Source organism: Rosa rugosa, chromosome 7 (assembly GCF_958449725.1).
Source record: "Rosa rugosa chromosome 7, drRosRugo1.1, whole genome shotgun sequence".
Taxonomy (NCBI): Eukaryota; Viridiplantae; Streptophyta; class Magnoliopsida; order Rosales; family Rosaceae; genus Rosa; species Rosa rugosa.
Genome location: NC_084826.1, coordinates 12,218,235 through 12,244,297, shown reverse-complemented (window position 1 = coordinate 12,244,297; position 26,063 = coordinate 12,218,235). Strand labels below are relative to the sequence as shown.

Genomic DNA, 26,063 nt, shown 5'->3' with positions numbered 1-26,063 from the left:
CCGTTACGGTTCTCTGGTTCGGTTTCGTCTATCCGGTTAGTCCACGTGGTTGGACCGCTCGGTTCGAAGCTCCACTTGTGTTCTAAACGACGTCGGTGCAATTCCCCCCCCTCCTTTACCCTGCCTCTTTCTATGGGCCTAATGTGTCTAGATCCATTTGGACAAGTTTATAATTGGGTTAGTGGAGTGCGTTTGGTTCTGTTCGGTCCAATTCAGTTCGGTTTTTAAATAAATTGAAGGCGAACCAAATTCGATGATCCTAAATTTAGGATGATGGGCTGAGTTTTGATGTCCTTTTTGGGAGTTAGAGGAAGTGCCTCTTGAAGTACACCGATTAGTAGGTATGGGAGGGTTAATGTTGGATCCACAAGGCCTGTTTTTAACATATGATATGTATCATTTCTTGTTACGGAGTCTGCAGAGGGATTCTGGATATGGTTATACGAACGTTGAATGCTGGATATTTTACATGCTAACTTGTTGAAGTAGTTCAACACATTGTTATATGTAGGACGGATTGTGTCTCTATTCGAAGCATTTTTGTGAGTACTCAAAATGAGATCCGTTCGGACCGATCTAGGTTTTTACTTTTTTATTCGGTAGATTCATAACCCATTGGTTGTTTCTCCTCCATGCACTTGGAATGCTTGTTGATGGTGATCATACTTTTTTAGGTGGACTTGTGCCTCCATCTGGGCCGTAAAGTAGTATGGGTGTAGAGATCGTACAACATGTTGTGATATACGATATTCTCGCTAATAAAAGAAATTGTTACTTCCAATGTTGATCAGCTTGAAGGATATTTTCAAATTTCAACTAAATAATCACTTTCACATATAGGATGATTCGCACCTGAATGATGGGAGATCACTGACTTCATAGTAGCGTGCACCAATATTATCGCTACATTTTCTATCGTCAGGGTCAAAATGCCTTGAAAGTTTTGATTTTGTCGGGCTTCCTGAGACTATTGTTGATTCTCTTTTATTCTAGACTGTTTGTTGATTCCTTTGGCTTTTCCTATTTAGAGTAGGATGTTGTTTTCGACGCTCTCCTCTGTTTGTGGGAATTATTAACTTCTACTTTTTGGAGGAGATGGCGTAAAAGAGAACGTTCGATCTTGGATGCAACAATGTTCTCATTTTGCATTGTCATTCGAACTAGCCTTTTGATCTTGGTATATTAATTTCGAGTGCAACTAACCGTCAACTCAGTCATTACTTACCTCATTTTCAACTTTGATCTAAGATTAGAGACTCGAGGTCAAGATTAACCAAATACTTGCTTGCTTCTCATAACCAAATGCCCAAATGTCCAAATTGACCAGAGAGGGAGCTGTTCACCACAATTTGAATCAAGAAATCCCTAAATCAATTCATTATGAACCCGATCTCTGATAAGGAGTCGACGGTGATGATAATGTTGACACAACCAGCACCCAGATCAGGGGACAAGATCAGACCAAATCCACGGCTACATTGAAGGTAAATTTCAAAATTTTTATACCATTCCGATTCCATTTTGATTCAAAAATTTTGCAATTTCATATATTGTTAGTATGATTAATTGAACAAGGGTTTGATGGGCTTTGAAAAAGAATATATACAAACAATTGCCCGCCAGCAATTTGATTCCAGAATGAGAATAAATGGAAGTTGACAATCATATTTGCCAGACACGTTTACGATTCAGGGACGTGCCTTCTGCAATTTGAAAGGAAAAAAAAATAGTAAACTCTTGTATGTATATAATACGTAATACATTATTCACCCTCTACCTTAAATGTTGCTGTGAGCCATTTGACTTTTATAATTTAAGCTTAATTCTCAAATCTAATGGAAGTTTCCTTCCGATCATTACCTATTAGTTTATGTAATGCATATTAGCTACACTTCTGAATCTCTCGAGTGTGTTACATTATTAGTACAATGACAGAATCTCTCGTCAGTTTTGCTGCCCGGGAACTTTTGAAGAAGGTGGTGGCTTTACTTGCCGATGAAGAGTTCAGTCTTGTGTGCAGATTCAAGAACGAACTAGCAATGATGCACACTACATTAGTCAAGCTTCAAGCTATGTTACAAGCTGCCGAGCATCTGACACAAGATCAGCGGGATGACGTGAAAATCTGGGTGAAGAAAATTGAAGAGATAGCTGGTGATGTGGATGATCTGCTGGATGACTTTGGATATGAAGTTCTTTGGTGCAAAGTAGAACTTCAAGACCAAATGAAGAACAAGGTGTTGTCAATCTTCGTTCCCATTGTATTTCGTCATAAAATGGGACGTAGATTTAAGAACATCAATGAATCTCTTGTGAATCTAGAGAATCAGGCAGCCAGTTTTCAGTTGGTAATTGCTGGGAATGCAACCTGTGATGATCCAGAAGTTGATAGGCAAACCGCCTTCTGCTGTGATGAAGATGAAAAGAATATCATTGGAAGGGGTGAGGTTGTGTCAGATATGGTAACAACTTTGATCAACTCCAACACTACTCAAGAAAATCTTCTTACTGTTTTGGCTATTGTGGGAATGGCAGGTCTTGGGAAGACGACTGTTGCCAAATCAGTATATAATGACTCCGAAATTGGTAGATACTTCCAACAAAAAATATGGATGTGTATATCTACCACTTTTGAAGTCGAGCATATTTTAAGCCAGATCTTGGAATATCTTGATGCAGGAAAATCCGTGTTGAAAGGCAAGGCTGCAATACTCACTGGCCTCCAAAAAAATCTGGAACTCTGGAAGGGAAAAGATATCTTCTCGTATTGGATGATGTTTGGAACGAAGATCTTCAAAAATGGGATGATTTGAGGACCAGTTTGTTAAGTATTAGAGGTACAGAAGGAAGCAGTATCATTGTCACTACCCGAAAAGTCAAAGTTGCAAAAATCATGGAGACACTTCCTAGGTACGATTTAACAAAACTCTCAGATGATGACTGTTGGCTCCTTCTAAAGAATAAAGCAGTTTCGACTAGAAGTACTCTGCCACAAGATGAAGAGAGAATTGGAAAGGCGATTGCAAATAAGTGTGGAGGTGTGCCATTAGTGGCAAAGGTATGTTGCATATAATTATCAATCTAAAGTTTTCTAACTGGAAATAGATCATATGCTATAATTTTTGAATCCTTTCTTGACATGCATCTTTTTGTTATTTTGAATACTAGAATCTGCTAAGCTTTGCATAGGAAGTTGTCACGTCATTATAAGTAAATTCAGTGGCCAAATACATAAGGCTTCCACTAGCTTAACATAACTGACTTTAACAACGCACAATCTAGTTAGGCTTTTTCATACAATAATTTCGAGGTTTGTTTGGTCCATTCCACTATTTGACTCCAATGCGTAATTGGGCTCTCTAACCATGATTGGAGGGGGGTGCCAAATTAAATGCTAGCTGTTATGACAGTAGACCAGTAGTGTAGGCCATGGTAATGGTAAAGTCATGGCCACCGTTTTTGACAAAGAAGAAAAGTCATGGGCACTTGGCCGACAGAAATCAAATTCATAATTTAGATAGCATATTATGCCAATTATTGTATGACATGTGGCGAAATTCACATCCATATTCAAGATAAGGAATTGGGTTCAGAATGATGTGTACAGTTTGACACTGCATCTTCAATCAAGTGATCAACCTCTGGTTTTCTCAACTACCTAAACCTTTCTTTGCTTAATTTGCCGTGAGTTCTGAAAGCTATGGCAGAACTTCTGCTCACTTTTGCTGCCGAGGGAATACTGACCAAGGTGACTTCGCTTGCTGCTCAAGAATTCACTCTCGTATTGGGTTTTAAAGGAGATCTAGCACAGCTGCGTGACTCGTTCCTCAAGATACAAGCTATGCTAAGAGATGTCGACCATTCACAAGTTCGGGGGGGAGGCTGTGGAATTGTGGGTGAAGGATCTTGAAGACATAGCTCAAGAAGCTGATGATGTCTTGGATGAAATTGGGTATGAAGTTCTCCGACGCAAAGTAGAACTCCGTAACGAGATGAAGAAAAAGGTGAAAATTTTCTTCTCACACAACAATCCCATTGCATTTCGCTTTAAAATGGCACATAAAATTAAAAAGATCAACAAATCTTTGGTGAATTTGAACAATGAGGCAGCTGGCCGTATTGGGTTGGTTGCTAGGACATTAGCTAACGCAACCTCTCAAGATGTTGCAGTGCTTGACAGGGAAACCGTCTCCGACTTTATTGATATCGATGAGAAGTTCATCATTGGAAGGGAGGAGGTCGTGTCAGATATAGTCAAAACCTCGATCAAGTCAAACTATAATGAAGAAAATTATCTTCCGGTTCTGGCTATTGTGGGAATGCCAGGTCTAGGTAAGACAACTTTGGCTAAATCAATCTATCATGAATCTGAGATTGATAGTCACTTCGATGAAAAAATATGGGTGTGTGTATCCACCCCTTTCGAAGTCAAGAAGATCTTAAGTGGAATTTTGGAATATTTTGAACCAGAGAAAGCCGCAGCAGCACAAAGAAAGGAAGTGATTTGTAAATTCATTCGAGAAAAGCTGGAAAAGAAAAGATACCTTCTAGTGCTTGATGATGTTTGGAGCGAAGATCCTGAGAAATGGAAACAGTTGAGGAGTTGTTTGTTAACGGTTAATTATACTCAAGGAAGCAGCATCATTGTCACTACCCGTAGTGACAAAGTTGCAAAAGTCATGGAGACCTTTAGGTGTGATTTGAGAAGACTATCAGATGATGAATCTTGGCTTATAATGAAGGATAAAGCAGTTTCAGTTGGGAGTGCTCCTATGTCCAAAGAGCAGGAGACAACGGGTAAAGAGATTGCTAAAAAGTGCGGAGGTGTACCATTAATGGCAAAGGTATGTTATTTATATCATTCATTGTTATTCTTAATTGGTACTCACCGTACTCCAATTTTCATAGATAATAATCATAAGTTATCCAATGTCTGTTTTGTTGTTAGAAAAGAGATTTTAAAGGATCATAACATCCAACACTTAGTGGGTATAAGTTGCGTAATATGGTAGCACTCTTTTTCACTAAAAATAATTAGGTATATTCTCATTAACATCAAACGGAAGAGAGGGACTGCATATATCCCTGTGAAACCAATGGCTACAATCATCATTAACCAATAACGCACAAACTCTAACCATAATAACTGACATTTCTTAGGCAGTACTAAAAAACCACTAATCTCGAGAGCCATGATATGTCATTGTAGTCAAAATCAAGAAAAACATTATTATGTTCCTCACAGTGTCCCAAAACAGTCAAACCACGTGTAAGAGCAGCTCACCAACACACTAAAGACAAGAAAACACCTAGAATACAACATATGGTAATAACCTTTATTGATACGACATAACAATGGCACAACATCAAGACTCTAAAGCCTAGTTCAAGACTTTGCCAAAAAAAAAAACAAAAAACAAAAAAACAAAATTGTAGCTCAAGAGATTAGACTTACCAAAAACCTAAAAATGAAACGCTTTCAAATGAATCTCCAAAAGAACAATTTTTAGAAATTGTAATTGACAAATGAATCTCCCAGTCGAGAATAAATGTAGAGTTTTAAGTTGTTTTAATTTCAACATTTGAATTTAATACTTATGGTTGAGATTCACTTGTTCTTCATAGTTCCTCAAAAACGAACCGATAGTTATTGATTTTGCAACATCAGAAGCCAATCATCACTGATGTAAACTTAATTATAATATTTAGTAAAAAAAAAAAGTCAAACTAAAATGACCAAAATATAAGCTTTAATATATTAGGGGTCATTTAAACCACAGACCATCCACCTCTTTTCTATTTATTTTATACAGTAACACTTCTGTAAAAGTAAATGGGAATTGATCTACTCATTTCATTTGATAACCCCTTTATATAGGGAGAGAATTACAATTGAAATATCAATTACAATAATGACGATAAATGCTGATTGAATTATAATCACTAATTCCTTAATTCCCTCTTCGTCAGTTACTTTGACGAAGACACATAATGTGTTTTTCCTTTAACACTCCCCCTTGTGCCAAGTCAAAGACGAAATGGTGCATGAATTGTTGCCTCACTAAAAACCTTACCAAGTAACAATAAAAACTCTGTGAGACAAAAAAATACACCTTGGTCGAAGGAAAAGAGCACAACGCACCTATTACATTTGATGATGACATGTGTGTGTTAGACTCCCCCTGATCCTTACATTAGTCAAAGGAGCTTGGAAAGTCTTCGCATTCCTATGTTTTTCACATGTTTCTCAAATATGGCCTTAGGCAATGATTTGGTGAACAAATCTGCCACATTCTCCTCAGACCTTACTTGATTCACTTGAATCATGAGGAGAGCCTGTTGTTGCTGATTGTAGAAAAACTTTGGCGATATGTGTTTTGTATTATCACCCTGGATATAACCTAGCTTCATCTGTTCAATGCAAGCTGCATTATCTTCATAAATGCAAGTAGGCTCTTCAGTGGTAGAACTCAAACCACTAGTCTCTAGAATATGTGTAATGATAGCTCTTAACCATATACATTCACAAACCGCCTCATGTAGAGCAATGATCTCTGAGTGGTTCGAGGAGGTAGCCACAAGGGTTTGCTTGGTTGATCTCCAAGACATCGTCGTGTTCCCAATGGTAAATACATAACCAGTTTGGGAACGACCTTTATGTGGGTCAGAGAGGTACCCAACATCAGCAAAACCAACCAAAACGTTATTTGGGGTTTCAGTGTAGTGAGTGGCACTTTCGCCATCAACATTTCCTTTAGGGATTGCAGTTTGATCTGCAGTTTCTCTGTAGAGAAAGAACAATCCCAAATCAATGGTTCCTTTTAGGTATCGGAAAATGTTCTTGATACCATTCCAGTGACACTGCGTTGGCGCTGAACTAAATCTAGCTAACAAGTTCACTGAGAATGCAATGTCTGGTCGAGTGCATTGGGCTAAGTACAATAATGCGCCTATTACACTTAGATAGGGAGTTTCAGCTCCCAACACCTCTTCATCATCTTCCTTTGGACGAAATGGATCTTTCTTTGCATCCAAACTTCGATCGATCATGGGAGTGCTAGCAGGATGCGCTTTGTCCATGTCAAATCGCCTGAGCATCTTTTGGACATACGCAGACTGGTGGATTAGTATTCCACAAACTCGGTGTTCTAGTTCAAGGCCTAGACAGAATCGAGTTTTCCCAAGATCCTTCATCTCAAATTCGGATTTCAGGTAGCTCGCGGTTTCTCTTATTTCATCAATAGTACCTATTATGTTCATATCATCGACATATACAGCTATAATTGCAAATCTGGAACTTGTTTTCTTTATGAATACGCAGGGGCATAATTCATCGTTTTTATATCCATTCCCAATCAAGTAGTCACTTAGACGGGTATACCACATCCGCCCGGATTGTTTCAATCCGTAAAGTGAGCGTTTCAACCTAATTGCAAACGCACTCCGTGTTTCAACCACATCAGACACTTTCATATATATCTCTGAATCAAGATCCCCATAGAGATATGCAGTAACCACACCCATAGAGATATATCTCTGAATCAAGATCCCCATAGAAAACTACCAAGCTAACTAAGTAGCAAAACGTTATAACGTCCATTACAGGAGAGTATGTCTCCTCGTAGTCAATTCCAGGGCGTTGTGAGAAACCTTGCGCCACAAGGCGAGCCTTGTACCTCAGGACTTCATTCTTCTCATTACGCTTTCTGACAAAGACCCATTTATGTCCTACAGGCTTTACACTTGGTGGGGTTAGCACTACCGGACCAAATACCTGTCTCTTTGCCAGAGAATCTAGTTCTGCCAAGATTGCTTCTTTCCATTTAGGCAAATCTGCTCTTTGTTGACATTTTGCAACAGAGCGTGGTTCGATATCATCGTGCTCTATGATTTCTTGAGCAACAATGTATGCAAATACATCATCAATGTGTATGGAAGTTCTTTCCATCAACTCATACGCACTCTCATAATCCATTGAGATTTCTTTGTTCTCTGGAATCATTTCAAACATCAGAGCGTCCTCCAGTATTGATGCATGGACATAACTATAATCAGAGACAATCTCATGAGAGGGGTTCTCTACATTGATGATTAATGGATCGGTTTGTGCCTTACTCGCCCTCTTCTTCCTTGGGTGAGTATCAGTTGAACCAAGTGGCCTCCCCCCTCTTCCTTTGGGAAGCCACGGCCTCAACCACACCTCCACTAAGTGTGGTAGCAGCGCCTCTATCTGCGGCGATGTGCCCCTTGTTGGGGACTTCTAACCTTGCGGGCACATTTGCAGCTGGTATATGTGATCTCGTCACTTTTGCGATATCAGTAAACGCATTAGGCATCGAATCTGTTACGTTCTGAAGATCGATTATTCTTTTCACTTCACTTTCACATTGTGAAGTGCGGGGATCAAAATGAGACAGAGTGGGAACAAACCACGACAATTCCTGTCGTTCCCTTGAAAAATCATTTTTCCTATCTCCCCCTAACGACGGGAAGACTGTCTCATCAAGGTGACAATCCGCAAATCTAGCGGTAAAGAGATCGCCTGTCAAGGGTTCCAAATAGCGGATAATTGTTGGAGATTCGTATCCAACATAAATACCTAATCGTCTCTGACGACCCATTTTGGTGAGCTGTGGAGGCGCAATAGGCACATATACTGCGCAACCAAATATGCGTAAGTGTGAAATGTCAGCCTCATATCCAGTTACCAACTGGTACGCAGAAAATGGTTGGCTAGCAGTGGGTATGAAACGAATAAGTAAAGCTGCGTGCAATATTGCATAACCCCAGGCAAATATAGGCAGGTTGGTTCGCATAACCAGTGCCCTAGCCACCATCTGTAGCCTTTTGATGGCGGCTTCTGCGAGACCATTTTGTGTATGCACATGGGGTACAGGATTCTCTACATCGATCCCAATAGACATGCAATAATCATCAAATGTTTTTGATGTAAACTCTCCAGCGTTATCAAGCCTTATAGACTTGATAGGGTGATCAGGGTGGTGAGCCCTTAAATGTATAATATGTGCTAGGAGTTTTGCAAATGCAGGATTTCTTGTGGACAATAAAGCGACATGTGACCAGCGTGTCGAAGCGTCCACCAAAACCATAAAGTACTTAAATGGTCCGCATTCTGGATGGATAGGTCCACAGATATCTCCTTGTATCCTTTGTAAGAATGGAATGTTTTGTTTTGTATTTTTAGCATAGGAAGGTTTCGATCCTGTTTTTGCTAAAGAGCAGGCTTTGCAAAACGAGTTATGTGCCTTTGAAATAGTTAATGAGGCATAATGGGAGGGAGGTAGTGCTTCTGGTACTTCAGAAGACAATGGCTGCATTTGAGCAGTACTAGGACCGACACCTTGCAGTGTGGGGGATTTTTGTCCCATTTTATTTTTCACTCGAAAGAAGGGATGTCCGTGTGAGTTCTTTAAAATACGGATCACCATGTCACGACCAGGGTGCCCTAGGCGGTCATGCCAAAGCCTGTATGAGTCAGTGTCCCACATTTCATTGTTGGTGACAGCATAGGATTCAATGATCCGAATAGTAGTGAGGTACAATCCACTAGATAGTTTCTCGAGAATGCATTTCCTTCCACATTCATTAGAGGTAATATAAATGTATTCAGTTCCATTCTCACAGTGGGTTTCTACATGATAACCGTTGGCACGAATATCTTTGAAACTTAACAAGGTTCGATTAGCTCTTGGTGCATACAGAGCGTCTGTGACTTTAAACATTGTGCTGTTAGGCAGCAAGAATTTGGCAATTCCTCGCCCTTTTATTACTTGTGATGATCCAATCATCGTAGTCACAGAGGAATTATAGGCTATTAATTCAATGAATAATTGCATATTCCTTAACATGGTGTGGGTAGTCCCACTATCAACTAAGCACTCAAGTTCTCCTCGATTCATTCCTACAAGTAAATGGGAGGTATTATTAAATAATTCGAAAAATATATCTCATATTCTTTAGAGTATTTCGATTTAGGTAGAATGATAATCTTTTCATTCTAATAATTTTTTCTTAATTTTTCTAGATGTATTGCTTTACATCTTTATAGTGCTATTTCGAACCAAGTAAATATGTGTAGTAAATAAAATCGAATAAATTCAATGCTTCATAATAAAATCCGAAATTTATTAATAAGCCAACGATAATCAATTCAAGGTCTTGTTCAGAAATCTAATTCATCAAACCATTATTTAAATAAACTTTAAGACGAAGCAATAGTCTAATTAAAAAAAATGAGGCATTATGTCTTCACAACTGTCTTTGAAAAATAAATAAATAAAGCAGATCAGTGAAAATCTAGAGCATCCATTGACTGAGCAAGTTCCTCGTTGCAATTGAAGTCTGCAATTGTGAGGTTGACGTCTGGGTCATGGCCTCCTTCTTCCATATAGTGAGCATCTTGTTCTTTAGACTCCCTATACCTTTTGTAAGTGGTTGCTACTCTATTGCTTGCTTCGCAGTTCTTGTATCAATGCCCAATAACTCTACACCTATAGCATGGTTCATTGCCAACTCTTTCCTTTTTGACTAAAGGGTTCTTAGGTGACTTTTGCACCTTGTTTCCATGACCACTAGGGCCAGCACCACCATCTCTACGCCATACGTTGGGAGGGCCTCCACGACCCATACCACGACCCCCACGTCGTGCTGATAACGTGTAAAAGTAAATAGGAATTGGTCTACTCATTTCATTTGATAACCCCTTTATATAGGGAGAAAATTACAATGGAAATATCAATTACAATAATGACGATAAATGCTGATTGAATTGTAATCACTAATTCCTTAATTCCCTCTTCGTCAGTTACTTTAACGAAGGCACATAATGTGTTTTTCCTTTAACAACTTCTTTATTTTGCTTTTTTTTTTTTTTAATTACTACCATAGAGATTAAGGTGGTCTAGTAGAAAATCTTGCTTGATCAGAGCAAGTAAAAGAGAATAGAGTGTCACAATCTTCTTTTTTTAAATTATAGAAAAGTCAATTGACGTGCACAGTGTATGTTAAGTAGCTAGTATTGTATTAACATTATGATCTAATATAAATCTAACAGATAATCCACTGACAATAGGTTTTGGGAGATACGCTGCGCTCTAAAACAAGAGATGAATGGGGATCAATTGTAAACAGTAAAGTATGGGATTCACCAGTAGGAGAGAGAATTTTTTCAATTTTGAAGTTGAGTTTTGATGAATTGAAACCTCCATCCTTGAAACAATGTTTTGCATATTGCTCGATGCTCTTCAAGGATTTTGATATTGAAAAGGATGACTTGATCCAACTTTGGATGGCTCAAGGGTTGCTTCACCCCTGTTCTGACAAAAACCTAGAGATGGAGGAGAGAGGTAATGAATATTTTAAAATCCTATTGGCGAAGTCTTTTTTCCAAGACGTTACAAAGGATTATGGGAGTAATGTTACCAAATGTAAGATGCACGATCTTGTGCATGATTTTGCAGAACGTGTATCAAAATCAGGGAACTTACGCTCACTTTTTTCAAATGGAGAAGACCTTGAGAGCAACTTACTTAACTTGAAATCCTTACGTGTCTTAAACTTATACAATGCAGATACGGAGGTGTTGCCAGATTCTATTGGAAAGTTGAAACACTTGAGGTATTTGAATGTATTGAAAACAAGAATGAAAGCACTTCCCAAATCTATTGGGAAGCTTTATAATCTGCAGACACTAAAAATGCCTAATCAGCTTGAAGAGTTTCCAACGGAAATTGCAAATTTGACCAACTTACGGCACATTTGTTTTGGTAGATATATGAAAGTTCCAGGTGGGATACTGGGACGGTTCACTGATCTCCGATCATTACCTTTTCTCAAGGTAAGTAAAGAGACAGGTCTGAGAATTGAGGAATTGAGTGGTTTAAACCAGTTGCACAACACCTTGTCTATTTATGGACTGGAAAATGTAGGGGATGGAGAAGAAGCGCAGAAAGCGAACTTAGTAGAGAAGAAACATATACGCAAGTTAATCCTTGATTGGAAGCTCAGTGGGCCAAACCACAATGTGGAGAACGATGACGATGTACTAGAAGGCCTCCGACCACATTCTAGTTTGGAATTTTTGGAGATTCATGGATTCATGGGTACTAAATTTCCATCATGGTTATTGCTAGCCAACCATTTGAAAGAGATTGAATTATTGGGCTGCAACAAATGTGAAGGAGTCCCGGTACTTGGGCATTTACCCAATCTTAGTTGTGTTAAGATTAAGAGAATGGAGAAGCTAACTCGTATAGGATCCGAGTTTTATGGTGATAATCATGTTAACTGTGGAAATGGATCAAGTAGGGAGGCATGGCCTTTGTTCCCTGCTTTGAAAACACTGCATATTAAGGAGGCACGGAACCTGATTGAATGGATGGAAGCGCCAACAGAGAGAGGAAGTAGGGTGGTGTTTCCTTGCCTTGAGGAGCTGACCTTGATTCACTGTGAACAACTGATAAGTGCTCCCAGTCATTTTCCATCTCTCAAGAAGTTGGTGATAGAAGGCTCAGGAGGCACGCCAATAGCAAGTATTCTAAGCAATCAACTCACCACTCTCACTTATCTCAGCTTAAGGGATGTGAGGGGACTGACTTGTCTGCCGGAAGGGATGTTGGAAAACAACAAGAACCTTGCACATTTGGATATACATCATTGTTCGGAGTTAATTTGTATTTCTCCCCAATCACAAGGATCTGAGTACTGCTGCGCATCTCTTTCATATTTGGATATATGGACTTGTGCGAATCTGAAATATTTACCTGATGGGCTACTCACACCTTCTCTTAAAAAGCTGAAGTTGTCGCATTGTTACGATCTAAAGTACATCCCAGATGCTACACACGGTGGTCTCACCTCCCTTGAAACATTGATTGTGATGGACTGCTCTAAAATAACTTCCATTCCATTTTCACAAGGCCTCCCATCTCTTGGTGAATTCACTATAAGCAGGTGTCGGGAATTATCAAGCCTACCGGGTGGACTGGAATACTGTACCTCTATTCGGAGTTTGAGAATAACAGAGTGCCCTAAGGTACCATCCATTTCAGTCGAAAGTCTGAGTACATCCCTCCAAGAGTTGTGTGTAAGTAATCTGGACTCTCTTCCAATTTCACGAGGAGGCTTTACATCACTCCGTGAATTCACAATCTGTTTCTGCCGAAGTGCACAATTTGGGCCAGGATTTAGTGCCTTTCTTCAAACCCTTGTCTCTCTTCAAAAATTGACGATATGGGCTTGCCATTCTCTAGAGACTATTCCAAGTTCAGACAAGCTCACATCCCTCCGCAGCTTGGAGATTTCTCATTGTAGTAAATTAACATGTCTACCGGATGGGTTAGCAGCATCGTCACAGTCCTGCAGCCTCACCCGTTTGAAGAAATTGACACTTGGTGGTTTCTGCGTGGAGCTCGATGCATTCCCAGCTTTTCAGGCTATACCACAGCTTGAATCATTAACCATCCGTGGGTGGCGTAAGCTCAAGTCTCTCCCTGAACAAATTCCACACTTGCCTTCTTTAAGACATTTGACGATAGAGAGGTTTTGGGAAGTGGAGGCTATTCCAGAATGGTTGGGAAACCTTGCATCTCTTGAGGACCTGAGTATTTATTTCTGCAAGAGTCTAATGTATCTACCTTCTGTGGAAGCTATGCGACGCCTCACCAAATTGAAAGAGATAGACATCCGCTATGGTTGTGACCTTCTAGAAGAAAGATGCAGGGAGGAGAGCGGCCCAGAGTGGCCTAAGATTCGTCATCTTCCATTCATCACGAGTAAGACTCTTTTTCATCTATTACTAAACTAGTTGTTAAATTGGGCCATTTGATTCTTCTCTTCTCTTCTGATTTTAGTTAATCTGTCTATTAGTTTGAAAAGGCAAACTGAACTGAAAAGTTTTGAGTGTGTGATTGTTGCTGTGAAAATCCCTATTTCTTGTTTTAATCTAGCACTGACCAAACTTCTTTTCTATTAGTTGGAGATACAAAAATCGTGAATTGACCAACGCACTCTGAGTACAATAAATTCCTTAAAGTGCCGACATCGAGGCAAATAAGGTATGTTCTTCAAACCCTTCCCTTCCCTTCAAATAAGGATATTACTGCTAATATGAGAGGAGTCTTGGTTGGTGGAAGTTGCAGAGAATATGAATACATGCATACAAATGTCTTAGTTGCCCTGGACAAATTTATTACCCGGTGAAGTTATAGAGTAGTTTAGGTCTTTGTTATTTGGTGATTGAGACTATAGGAAGAACATACACACTTCCTACAACTTGGTGAAGTCTTTGGTATTCGACATTATTACTCGAAAGCAATAGAGTATGGTTGGGTTCCATATTACTACAGCATCATTCAAAATGGGACTTGTTTGATTTGCAGGCTTTCTGAAACACCAGATGAGGAGTAGTTGAGTCAGCTAAACTGGTAGGGTTCTCGTGCCATCTCCCAATGTTCCCTTTCATCAAAATAACCTTTCACTTTGTTCCTCAGAATTGTCCTCCAAATCAGTGGTGTAACATTATTTGGCCAACTCTGTTTTTCATAGAGAAATCATTGTTACCGTGGAAATTTCTTAACAGATTGCAGCGTACAGGTTTGACTCTTATGACACTTCTTTTGTGTTGCTCTATTTGTCCAGATAGAACTGAATATGTAAACCAATTCTTCTTATCCTAGCCCTTTGCAACAAAACTGCGGGACAAATTTTTCATCATTTTTGGCTCTGTTGTACTACAATTCTATGAACCAATTTATAGCCATAAAGACAAACATATTTGCATAGCAACAGTGTGTGATGTCTGATGGATGATAGAAACAAGCTATAATTGGTGAAGCAGGTAGCTTTCTTTGTCTTCTGAATTTCAAGAGTTGGTGTTCTGCAATCCTGCTTTTCTGTTTGTGCCTAGATTTAAGAACTTTTAGGTTTGTACCTTGCAAGATGCTCTGTTGTACTTGAGATTATGGCTGTCATGTAACCATACGCAGTCATTTGGTGCAGGCAAAAGCATTCTCATAGCCAAAAAATATCAGAGATGAATTTCGAAAGAGCTGTTACGCTGTCTGTAAGTTACAGGTTACTTCTCAATCTTAATACATTTAAGTTACGAAGCTGCCATCTTCAATTTCAGATCCCTGTCACTTGTCATATGAGGCATCAATTAGATAAAGTTTGTTTTCTTTTCTCCTTCTTTCTCTTGCGTTGATTAGTTCATTGACACACAGAGAACGAGGCGTGTTCCTGTGGAGGGTTATTATCACGTGATAAGCACTAAGCAATCCCTTAACTTCATGAAGTTCCGCACCAAGGCAAGGTAAGCTTTTCAAATTATTGGTTAACAGACTCAATTCTGTACTATCTCTTTAACAGCTTTATAGGATTTATTCATATGTGAAAGAAAATAAATTGTTGTTGGTTCTCATTGCTTTGTTGTCCAATTGTTCAGGAACATACATTCCTCTCTGTTTATACTTAAAGCTAAGTAAAAATTAAAACCTACATTAAGATCTTATCACTTACTGCATGTGTTTAATTGCTTGAAGGAAAATACATACAACTTAGTGAAGTTTCTATTGCATTCAATAGATTCTTGTCAAATTTGAAACATTTATAGATCTTTTCCTCTGAAAAATTAAAGACCTTATGTAGGGCAGAGTCAAAAAATTTAGTGGCAAGCATATACTGTGAGAAAATCTATGACTTAACGACTTGCCGGCTCACCCACAGGTTTCCTGTCAGCAAACAAAGCTTTCAGTTTGTGCCTCCGAATTGTCCTCCAAAGTGGTGGTGTATGATTATTGGGCTAACTCTGTTTTCCTAAACCCTTTTAAAATCATTACTGGCTTGGAAGGAGCTGAATTGAAAACTCTTAATGGCTTTCAGAATACAGGTATAACCCTCTGTTTAGTGTTGCACTCTTTGGAAATATATCCATGAATGTGTATACCAACTCTTCCTATCCTTTTGCAGCAAGCCAAGATTTGCTCCCTTTATTGTCAATAATGGGGATTTGGTTTCTACAAAGCAACTGTACGTTAGCCATCTAATCTGAGATCTTTGGATGATAATCATGATATGGGCTGGAAAGAAACAATCTAAGATGAAGCCAGTGTTGAATTGAACTTTTAAGGTATGTAGTCCAAGCTAGTGTTCAGGGTTTTCCAGTTTCAAAAATAAATTTCCATTATTTCTGTGTTGAATTGAACTTACAAATTTTAGTCTCAGATGGTGTTGGTCTCTTCGGTGCCAGCCAAGCTGAGAACCACTAGAGTGGGGAGTACGTAAGGATGCCATTGTTCTTTGAGTTACTTGGCTAAGTTTGGAAACCGGCTCATCTGTGCTCGTGGATACTTCTGCCCAAGCAGAACAACCGATCAGGAGCGAACATGTGGCAACATGCTCCACATCAGCTTGGCAAACTTATCAAGGAGCCTCACATTCACACATGATGAGACGTCTGCTCATGCCTTAGAGCTACTCACACATTAAGGATCTTCAATTCCATGCCTTACGGGAAAATGTTGTATCACTCTCCATTCAGCTGCATTCATTATATAGCTAAACCATCATATAGTGTAATTAACCATATTTATTTGATTATAGTGAAACCACTGGCAAACAACCATGACGTAGCCCTAAACTCTAGCCAAGTTTTGGGTGAACACGTAAATCTCCTGTGTTATTAGATGTTATTGTCTTTTACGTATACATTGGGGCTGTGACCAGTTACCCATTTTTAGCCCAAAAAATGCCCACTTACTCCACCAAGAGTTTTTTAACCCCATTTACCCAATCTTACATCTATTGACATTTTAGCCCCTGTTAATTAAATTAAAACCCATCCATCTCTTATCAGTCTCTCTCTCCTTCCCAAACTCTCTCTCTCTCCCCCCGATCTCCACCTCCACTCTCTCTCTCTCTCTCTCTCTCTCTCTCTCCTCCCCATGATCTCCACCTCCGGTCTGTCTCTCTCTCTCTGATCGCCGCGCCGGAGATGCAGTCCAAATCTGAACACGACGATGAAGCTCCAGTCGGCGATCCAACGTTCTCGTCGCCGTTCGATTGATCGGTGATCCAGCCACTCCAACGTCCTCGTCGCAGTTCATCGGCAATGTGTCTACTGCCCCTAACGCTGCCCCTAAACCCTAAACTTAACACGAAGACATTATTTGGGGGCAGTAATGTGTCTACTGCCCCCCACTAAACCATTATTACTGCCCCCCACTAAACCATTAAAACTTGCCCCAGTTTTGTGAAGGGTTCTGACTTCGTATGAAGACATTATTTGGGGGCAGTAATGTGTCTACTGCCCCCCACTAAACCATTAAAACTTGCACCAGTTAAGTGAAGGGTTCTGACTTCGTATGAAGACATTATTTGGGGGCAGTAATGTGTCTACTGCCCCCCACTAAACCATTAAAACTTGCACCAGTTTCAAGGATTCACAGTGTATTGCACTTTATCACAAACAAATCAACAAGAGATGATTACTGTCTCCTAAGAAAGACATTATTGGGTGGCACTAATGTGTCTACTGCCCCCCAATAGACCATCAAACATTACACCGCTTCCTATGTTTCGCAGATTATACAAGTTATTCACACTCAAAACAACAGATAATGTCTAAAAATCCACATTATGAGGGTCAATATTCTGTCTACTGCCCCCCACTAGACTGACACAAACAACACAATTTTTTTCATTTATCAACTACTGCAATTTAACACTACATTTACTTTGGAATAGCAGTTTTCAGTCCGTCAATAAATAAAGCAGTCATCATTGGCCCCCAATACAAAGTCTACTGGGGGGCACTAATGTTACAACTTTTATGGTTATGACTGCACAATAGCAGATAGCCATTTTCAGTCCGTCGTCGATTCCTTCAGAAGGTCAACCCCGGCCTCGCCGAGCTTCTCAGCGACGAGGACCGTCGGCTTGGCGTCGAGCCTGGCAGCGGAGAGCACGACGACGAGTTTCGGCGCGACGATGGCTAGAGCAGGCGTCGTGGGCGACCTGCCGGAGGGATGGAGGGAGGGAGAGAGAGATCCGACGTCTTCTGGAGAGAGAGAGAGAGAGAGAGAGAGAGAGAGAGAGAGAGAGAGAGAGAGAAATCGGTGAGGGGGAGAGAGAGAGAGAGAGAGAGAAACTGAGAGTAGAGAGATTGAAGGAGAGGGCAAAAAAGTCCCAAAAATTAATAAAAAGAATTAATTGGGTAAAGGGGAAATAATCCCTTAGAGTGTTTTGGGTAAATGGGGTTTAAAAACTCTTAGTCGGGCAAGTGGGCACATTTTAAGCTAAAATTGGGTAAATGAGCATTTTTTTTATTGGGGCGAACGTTACTTTAACATCAGCATAATGATTCTTCATTGGCATAATGATCATTTTGCTACAAATACTTGAAAATTTGTTAATTTTGAAAACTTAGGTGAAATGAAATTGGGTGACTCCCCCGTACTCACAGTAGCCAGAAGCCCAAAACGAAAAGATGATTTGCCTGACGACTGTTTGAGTTGATCAAGTTTATTACCGTATAAGACACTTCCTCCTCTCTGCTAATGTACTTTGCAGGCAATCGGAGACGTCATTCAGTAATTATCTGGCGGGAGATTAAACTCCAACGCTTGTTCGAAAGCATTTGAGTAACAAAGGGGTTAGGATTATTGCCCTCTTTGGTTCATATTTTGGGTTTACGATCTTTGCCTCGCTAAGAGGCAATAGCTAAGAAAATGGTTGAAAATCATTTATACTTGTTACCAAATTTTGGTTTCTTTTAGTGCCAGCTGCTCATTTTATTGCTTATTATGTAGACCGGGAAAATGGGCGCTTTTCTTTTAGTGTCAGCTGCTCCTTAGCTCATGTCTGTTATCGCTCGTGATATGCTTGTTACTGATATTCATACAGGGAGGTGAGTGGACCTGGGTTTTCCAGAATATTGGAAGATATTGAGGCTAACTCGTTAAATTCTCATGGTTGTAATCTGGTTTTCTTAAGGAATAGAAGCTTTATGCTTGAAAAAAGAAAATCCGACAACAAAATTATAATATTAGTACAAGTAGTAAAAAGATGACCAAGTTTCCAAGATTGCCTCCGGATGTGGTATGATACTATGATTTGTATGTTCTAGCAAGATGAACTTGTTATACTCAGCTGTATATTGGTACTAAATTCGGACACGGAAATATGAACCAATGAGAGCTTCTATTAGTGAGAAGGAGCGACTTCAGACATTGATAAGAACAAAAAGAAAAGGACTTCGGTCATCTACAACTTCTAAATTTGTGTTGGTGTACATAGGCCTCTGGTTCCTTTACGAACATCAGTGCTTTACAAACCAAAAAAAAAAAAAACAAAAACATTACATATCCACATTTATGCCAATAATTTGCAAGATCAAAATTTGCAACCTAACACATCATAGCTATTTAACCTTTTACCTTCTTACGTGCCCAGTAGGGGCAGTCATAGTAATGAAAATATACAACAAATGAATATGGTAGAAGAAAAAATGCATCACTATCGAGCAGTTGGCCTCACAATAGACTCATCAAGTGATAGGTAATTATCATTCCCACCAAGATCCAAGGAACCCAAGTTTAACGAAGAATGAATTGAATTCTTCGATGTATCATCTGAGTTACCGTCTCTTGCTGCTGCAGCACCCCTTTCCATTAAGATTGCATCTTGGATTTCCTTGAGAACCTCTGAAATTGATGGCCTCATGTATCCATGTGCTTGAACACACATCAAAGCTTTCTCCGCTATCTTCCACATTGACTGGATGTCATATTCATCATGCAGCGAGGGATCAATGATTCCTTGAATGTCCCCACTTTCGATGTGTAACTTTGCCTGGGAAACAACCATTACAGACAATAGTGCTTAATAAGAAGTTCATGCAAGCCAATTTGGTGGAAGTGAATAGGGAAGGTAATGTATAATGAATGGTAATTGATCACAAGTTTAAGATGCACTGAACTTTCAAGGCAAAGAAAATCAAACTCACCCACTGGACTATATTTCGGCAATTAACACCAAAGTTTTCATTAGATATCGCTTCTTGACCGGATATTAGCTCAAGAAGAATGACACCGAAGCTGTAAACATCACTCTTGTCTGTCAACTGCTGGGAGATATAATACCTGAACACCGATGAGGAGGAAAATTAATGACTTATTATGCTCACGAATATGGATGGTGAAAGAATGAAATCCTATGTGAACTAAAGCTTCTGTATCTGGTCGCATGATACGATCCTGACTGCTAAGCATTAATATAAAAATCTAAGGCACCCTCTGCATGTTAATAATAGTAAGCAGGTTCTATGCTGGAGTTTATCTTGAAGGTTTTGGAATAATATAGCCATTTAAGCTCGAATGGCTAAACAAAAGGAGCAACAACCAAAGCAAGGGATATGCTACATGATCACATGACATAGCAGCAATAACACATTTAACTCATTTCAATATGATGTTTGACTGATCTCAAGTCACAAAATAAAAGCAGAAATGCTAGAAAGAAAATAAAGCCTTACTCAGGATCCAGATAGCCAACAGTGCCCCGAACTATGCTGGACACATGGGATGCTCCGTCTACTGCAAGTTTGGAAAGACCAAAATCTGAAACCTTTGCCCTCATGTTTTTGTCAATTAGAATGTTGCTGCTTTTCAAATCCCTATGAATAATGGCTGGAACGCAGCCTGTATGAAGGTATTCGATCCCTGAAAAAGCATGAGAAAGTACAGGAATCAAGTTCATACTCTATCCTAAGGGACACCGTTCTCTGTCAGTGAAAATGAAAAGAATACATAGTAAATTCAAATCCTTCAGCTTGTAAGACCTTTTGCAGCATCTTCAGCAATCTCCAGACGCTTGATCCAATTGATTCTCTGTTCATGTGTCAATGGGCCTACAAACAATTAAAAAAATTAAAACTGGTTGGCCATCATAAACTTTATATTTCCATTAAATACATGTGAACTTAGTAGCTCACCATAAAGATGCTCCTTGAGAGTTCCATTGTGCATGAACTCATAAACAAGCATACTTCTACCATCTTCTTGGCAGTACCCAAGAAACTGGACCAGATTTCTGTGGTGTATCCTTGAAAGAAGAGTTACCTAGATCATACGGAGGCACATGTCAGTCCATAAGATTTTATTTTCGAAGTCCAACAATAATAAGTCAGCTCAAAGTGATAGGATATCTCTAGAACAACGGAATTTAAAAGATCCTTGTTTTTGCCATTTACTCGCTAAAAGAGGTATTGAAGAAAAAAAAATTGGTTATTTAGACAAAATACGTCAAAGGAAATCATGCACACAATTGACAATTGTACAAATGTTAAGTGGAAACACTTGGTCCACCTTGGTGCAGAACCCTTGCTCTTTGGGATTATTTACATTCTTTCTCTGTTTTTGAATAAATTAGTAGAGGCTTCCAATCAGTCACCACCATTTTTGTTTTCAAATTCACATATATGTAAATTTAATGAAAAGAGGATTCATCAACAGTTTCATAAAGTTCAAGATGCAAAGGGGTACTAGAAAAAAAATACAGGGTTAAGCATCTTCAGAAAAGAAGGAAAGCAACCTGAAAGGGCTGGGGAAGATAATAACAAGATCCAAAATTGTAAGGGGTTCAATAATACAAAACTGACCTCATTTGAAAATTCTCGCTTTCCCTGAAAGGAATTGCTGGTCAGAACTTTAACTGCAATTTCCTTTCCATCTTTTGTTTTACCATAGTAAACAACTCCAAAACCTCCAGAACCTATTTTCTTCTCAAACTTTCTAGTAGCCTCTTCAATTTCAGAGTGAGTGAAGCAGTGTGCAGCTTCAGTTGGAGCATCATTCTTGTTAGACTCTAGCCTTTGCACGGGTAAGGGGTGACTAAGTTTGTCTACAAGAAGTTAGGATAATGTCATCATGTTCATGCACATTGTAAAATAAAAGAAATAGAACAATTTTATCCTTAAGATTGTTTCAAACTCATACCTTGATCATGGTATTTCTTTTTTCCTTTGCGCAAGAGTATGCAAGATGCAATGGTGGCTATAATTAAGACAGCAGCCCCAACTGTTGTACCAATAATAATATTTCTGCGGCTACCAGTTCTCCTCCCTTCTCGAAGATTAATGTTTCCAGTGTAGCTGTCAGAAGCCAAAGCAGAAACTGGTGATTATATGTTGGAGTAGGACTAGAGAAGGCCCAGATGACTAGACTACAGAGAGATCGGACAGTTTTGAGAGAAAGGTAGATTTTTTTGAACCACGATGTAGATGTATATGTGTACGGAATAACCAGCATTGCAATATCAACTTAAGAAAGAAAATATCAGGTGCACTCAGTATAGGACACTCTGACCATTATTAATTTTGTTATAACTGCAGGGAACATACACAAGGCAAGTTTACTATAGTGGCTTTTCTTAATTTGTGTATATCATCTTCATCTGTAAAAACTAAAATGCACTACTCACTTCATAACCACTTTGTCGTCAAGTCCCGATGGTATAGTTCCAGATAACAAGTTATTTTGCACATACCTGCAAGCAACAGATTCATTGTGTGATTCATCCATCAGAAAACCAAAACTAAGAGAAAAGAGCAGCATAAAAAAATTTCACGGGGATCCTTGTTTTCCAACTCCAAATTGTAATAGTCATCTGTGTTTTTTTTTTTTCTCAAATAGACATGCACTTAAGGTACGATAAATCTTCCCTCAAAAAAAAAAAAAAAAAAAAAAAAAAAAAAAAAAAGAACGGGTAAAAGATATATCTTAGTAGCGTGCTCTTCATTTTAAGCTATTAGAGAAGGGCTGACAACATATATCAAGCTATCAAACTTTCACAAGCCATCCTATACGTGGAGATGCAGACGAAAGAGAAACTCATATATGCAGCTCTACCTTGCAACTTGCAAATCAAGACTGCGGATTTGAGGTTGCGAGTTGCGACTACTAATACCATGTTAGACAACCGGTAGAGCCCAAAAAATTAAGTTGTTAGTGAATGGACCGGCACCATATATCCAGATACGGTTACATCACACTGAAATATGGAAGGCCTTCATACCATATAATGTTGATTTGTGAAAATAAGTATCTGGAAGTCAGGGGCTATATGCTACCCACTTAGTTTACAAAAGGCGGACCATGTGACTTTCAAAATGCACACCTGTTATCTCTACAAAATAAGGAAATGATATACAAGTTCCAGAAAACTTACAGTTCCTTCAAACTTGGTAGGTCCATCAAAGAGGATGGCATTCCACCCGACAACTGGTTATTCTCCAGGTGACTATATAGTGAAAAGCTCTTTTATTAGTGTTAACTCCTGTACAAAAGAAAAAAACAGCATAAAAAAAGAAGAAGTCATTTTACTTACATGATCTTCAAGTCCACACATCCAGTGAAATCGGGTATTTGACCAGTCAGTGAGTTCCCATCAAGCCATCTGTCATTAGAAGACAAAAACATACCAGGAACATCAAGTTTTATAGTCCTATACTTGCAAACAGTTGACAAAAAAAAAACCAAAAAAAAAAAACATGAATACAATATGAAACTTACAACTCAACTAAACCGCTCAGCTTTGTCAAGTCTGAAGGGATATTCCCTGTTAAATTCATACTGGATAATTTACTGCAAGGCAAGGTAAACAAAAGCAGTTGTCAGTAGATAAGTGAAACTTCTACTAAAATATGCAGTGGACTATAACCAAGCAGAAGCAGTAGCAATATACAAAAAACCTTAAGACACGGAAAAAATTAATCTTTACATTTTAACGATTCTTGGTTGTGCATCAGAATTACACTCAACCCAAGACCATGGAACTGGAAGGCATGGATCACCACCTTCTTGTGCCCAGTCTGCAGATGAGTATTGTGAAATGAAACTAGCAATAGCAGCTCCTGCAAGCCATTCAAACCCAGTATCTCAAATATTACTTTACAGCTTCAGATGATTCATCTGACAAAATGATGACCAAAAGCATACAATGTGCAATTTAGAATCAAATAACTTTAGATACCAAAAATAAACGTACCATCTTGAGACCCATCAGTTTTTTCCAGATATTTATTTATCTCCATTGCATTCAAGAGAGGGCCCCTGGTAGAATCAGATGTTTTCCCAAATCTAAAAGATAATACAAATGGAAGCGATAAGTTTGTAAATCCTGGTTCATAGAGACGATATTTTCCATGGGCATTTTCCTCAATATTAACAATAGCTTTGCTGAGTTCAGGATTTCCTGGAAGTACTAGCCTAAACTTTCTGGACTCATCTGGAGCCAAATCTTCAATTTCTGCAAAGTAGGTGACTGCCCAGCCAGTACCAGGAAAACCATCCAGGTTCAGCCGGTAAGTCAATGATCCATTTGTACCAACTACAGCCGTCTGCAAAACTTTCTGAGGCGGCAGGTCATCCCCATTAACATCAATTGGCAATTTGGTTGCGACTTTCTTGGTTCCAGCAGCAATGTCAACAAGGTAATTTGCTTTCTTGATAGAGTCTGATAACCAAATTCTATCAAAAGGGTCATCAGGGTACCTGAATATAAGAGAGATGCATATCCTTCAAAATTACACATCCTTGCCAAAGACAAAGAGGGTTTAAATTACAAATATGCATCTTCTAGAACAAAATAGTTTTCCAATTTCAAATTATCTAATTCAAGGCATATTGTCCAGTTTGATTTGCATCAGTTTAAAACATTGAAGAGAAGCAAATATATTTAGAGCATACCTGACTGGATCTTCACTATCTGCACCAAAATTAATCCTAGCTGAGACACTGAGGTAAAACTGTTGTTCAAAATCAGTAAAGTAAACCGAACCATTGAACTGTCGAAGCTCCAAGGTCGATATAAAAGGCTGCCCAGTTGTAGCATTGGACAAACACACACTGACAGTAGGACTAGTAGCCAGAAATATCAGCTCTATCATCTCTATAGTATTCGCATCCGAAATCACAATAGTAGACCAATGAGTTGCCCCAACAGAAATATCAAATTTAGGATAAACATTGTTGCTGTCAAAGTTACCATACAAGAACGTCGCTCTCAACAGGTACCTAGTCCTACTTGTGACATTCATTGTGTAACAGTATTTTCTCGAATCAGCAGGAAAGTGCCTCAGCGAAGTGTACTGCTTCCTGGTCTCATTCAAAACCTCTATAGAACTCGTTTCACCGTAACGAAGTTCATCAGGACTCCAATTCAGACCAAGATCATCAGTAAAAAACTCTTCACCTCCACAATCCAAACTAACAAACCCTGTTTCACCAAAATTCACACCTATCTAATCAGACTACTCTTGCATGCAAAGTAAACTTTAATTACGAAACTAAGCGCAAAGATGCTAAATTCATTAAAGCTTGAACTGATTTATACTTCATAAAGATATACAAGAACAAAAATCTCCCCAAAAAAATACATGTATCTGATTAGAATTTTTTTTTTTTATGACAGATAAAGATGCAAGCTTTACCAAAGCAAATGAAAAAAAAAAAAGATTTGAAAGGTGAAGGCTTTGGATTGAATTCAAGATGAAAAGGACTTGTAAAACAAAGATTATGCATAGATATATAAAGAAACAAAGGAGAAAGAGAAAGAAGGGTACCTGGCATTTGAGCAGAGGAAGGAACTAGGAGGAGGAGGAGAGAGAGAAGGAGAAGGGTGTTCTCCATGGTGGTGTGAAAACTGAAAAGAGTGAGGGAGAGATACTGAGACCATATAAAAATGGCTCTGTGAAAAAGGAAGCAGGGTGTATATATGAATGAGTGTGTGTGTGAGAGGTGCAGGGAGATAAAGTCACAAAAGGCACTGAGAGGAAAAGTAAATACAAAATCCAAAGCGAAACCAACAAACAAACCCCAAAAGAAAATTAAAAAAAAAAAAAAAAAAAACAGAGGAGAGAGAGAGAGAGTGAATGAGTGAGTGATTTGGAGGGAGAAGGAGTCTATGGAGTAGAGAAGAACAGAAGTCCAACGTATTTCTGCAACTGGGGAAGAGCGAGTGGTGGTGCACGTGGGACCCACGAGAGG

The 26,063-nt window shown here is 39.0% G+C and overlaps 3 protein-coding genes across 30 annotated transcripts; 2 read left to right on the top strand and 1 right to left on the bottom strand.

The window, feature by feature from the left end:
• Positions 1-1,290: 1,290 nt before the first annotated feature.
• LOC133720461 (putative disease resistance protein RGA3) lies at positions 1,291-16,940 on the top strand. Of its 28 annotated transcripts, none has more exons than XM_062146777.1 (11): positions 1,291-1,484; positions 1,925-4,844; positions 11,093-13,793; positions 13,994-14,075; positions 14,400-14,444; positions 14,566-14,613; positions 14,697-15,093; positions 15,243-15,331; positions 15,745-15,907; positions 15,988-16,147; positions 16,243-16,936. In XM_062146777.1, the coding sequence occupies exons 2-4, from the start codon at positions 3,852-3,854 to the stop codon at positions 14,017-14,019; spliced, it is 3,720 nt and encodes a 1,239-aa protein (XP_062002761.1). In that variant the 5' UTR covers positions 1,291-1,484; positions 1,925-3,851; the 3' UTR covers positions 14,020-14,075; positions 14,400-14,444; positions 14,566-14,613; positions 14,697-15,093; positions 15,243-15,331; positions 15,745-15,907; positions 15,988-16,147; positions 16,243-16,936. The 28 variants fall into 28 exon arrangements, with proteins under 28 accessions (XP_062002761.1, XP_062002758.1, XP_062002770.1 ...); XM_062146774.1 differs by having other exon boundaries at positions 14,511-14,613; XM_062146786.1 differs by having other exon boundaries at positions 15,019-15,082; positions 16,243-16,935.
• Positions 1,929-3,189, top strand: LOC133722846 (putative disease resistance protein RGA3). Its single transcript, XM_062149710.1, has 3 exons — positions 1,929-2,614; positions 2,680-3,058; positions 3,169-3,189. The coding sequence occupies exons 1-3, from the start codon at positions 1,929-1,931 to the stop codon at positions 3,187-3,189; spliced, it is 1,086 nt and encodes a 361-aa protein (XP_062005694.1).
• A 2,261-nt stretch (positions 16,941-19,201) lies between the features above and the next one.
• LOC133721350 (probable LRR receptor-like serine/threonine-protein kinase At1g67720) lies at positions 19,202-26,002 on the bottom strand. The gene is made up of 15 exons (XM_062147932.1): positions 25,640-26,002; positions 24,765-25,293; positions 24,064-24,569; positions 23,797-23,929; positions 23,589-23,660; positions 23,404-23,472; positions 23,245-23,316; positions 22,498-22,563; positions 22,014-22,168; positions 21,677-21,918; positions 21,011-21,137; positions 20,858-20,926; positions 20,552-20,738; positions 20,024-20,159; positions 19,202-19,869 (listed from the first exon to the last, which is right to left on the bottom strand). Exons 1-15 carry the CDS (start codon positions 25,704-25,706, stop codon positions 19,534-19,536), a joined length of 2,766 nt encoding a protein of 921 aa, XP_062003916.1. The 5' UTR covers positions 25,707-26,002; the 3' UTR covers positions 19,202-19,533.
• Between the last annotated feature and the right edge of the window lie 61 nt (positions 26,003-26,063).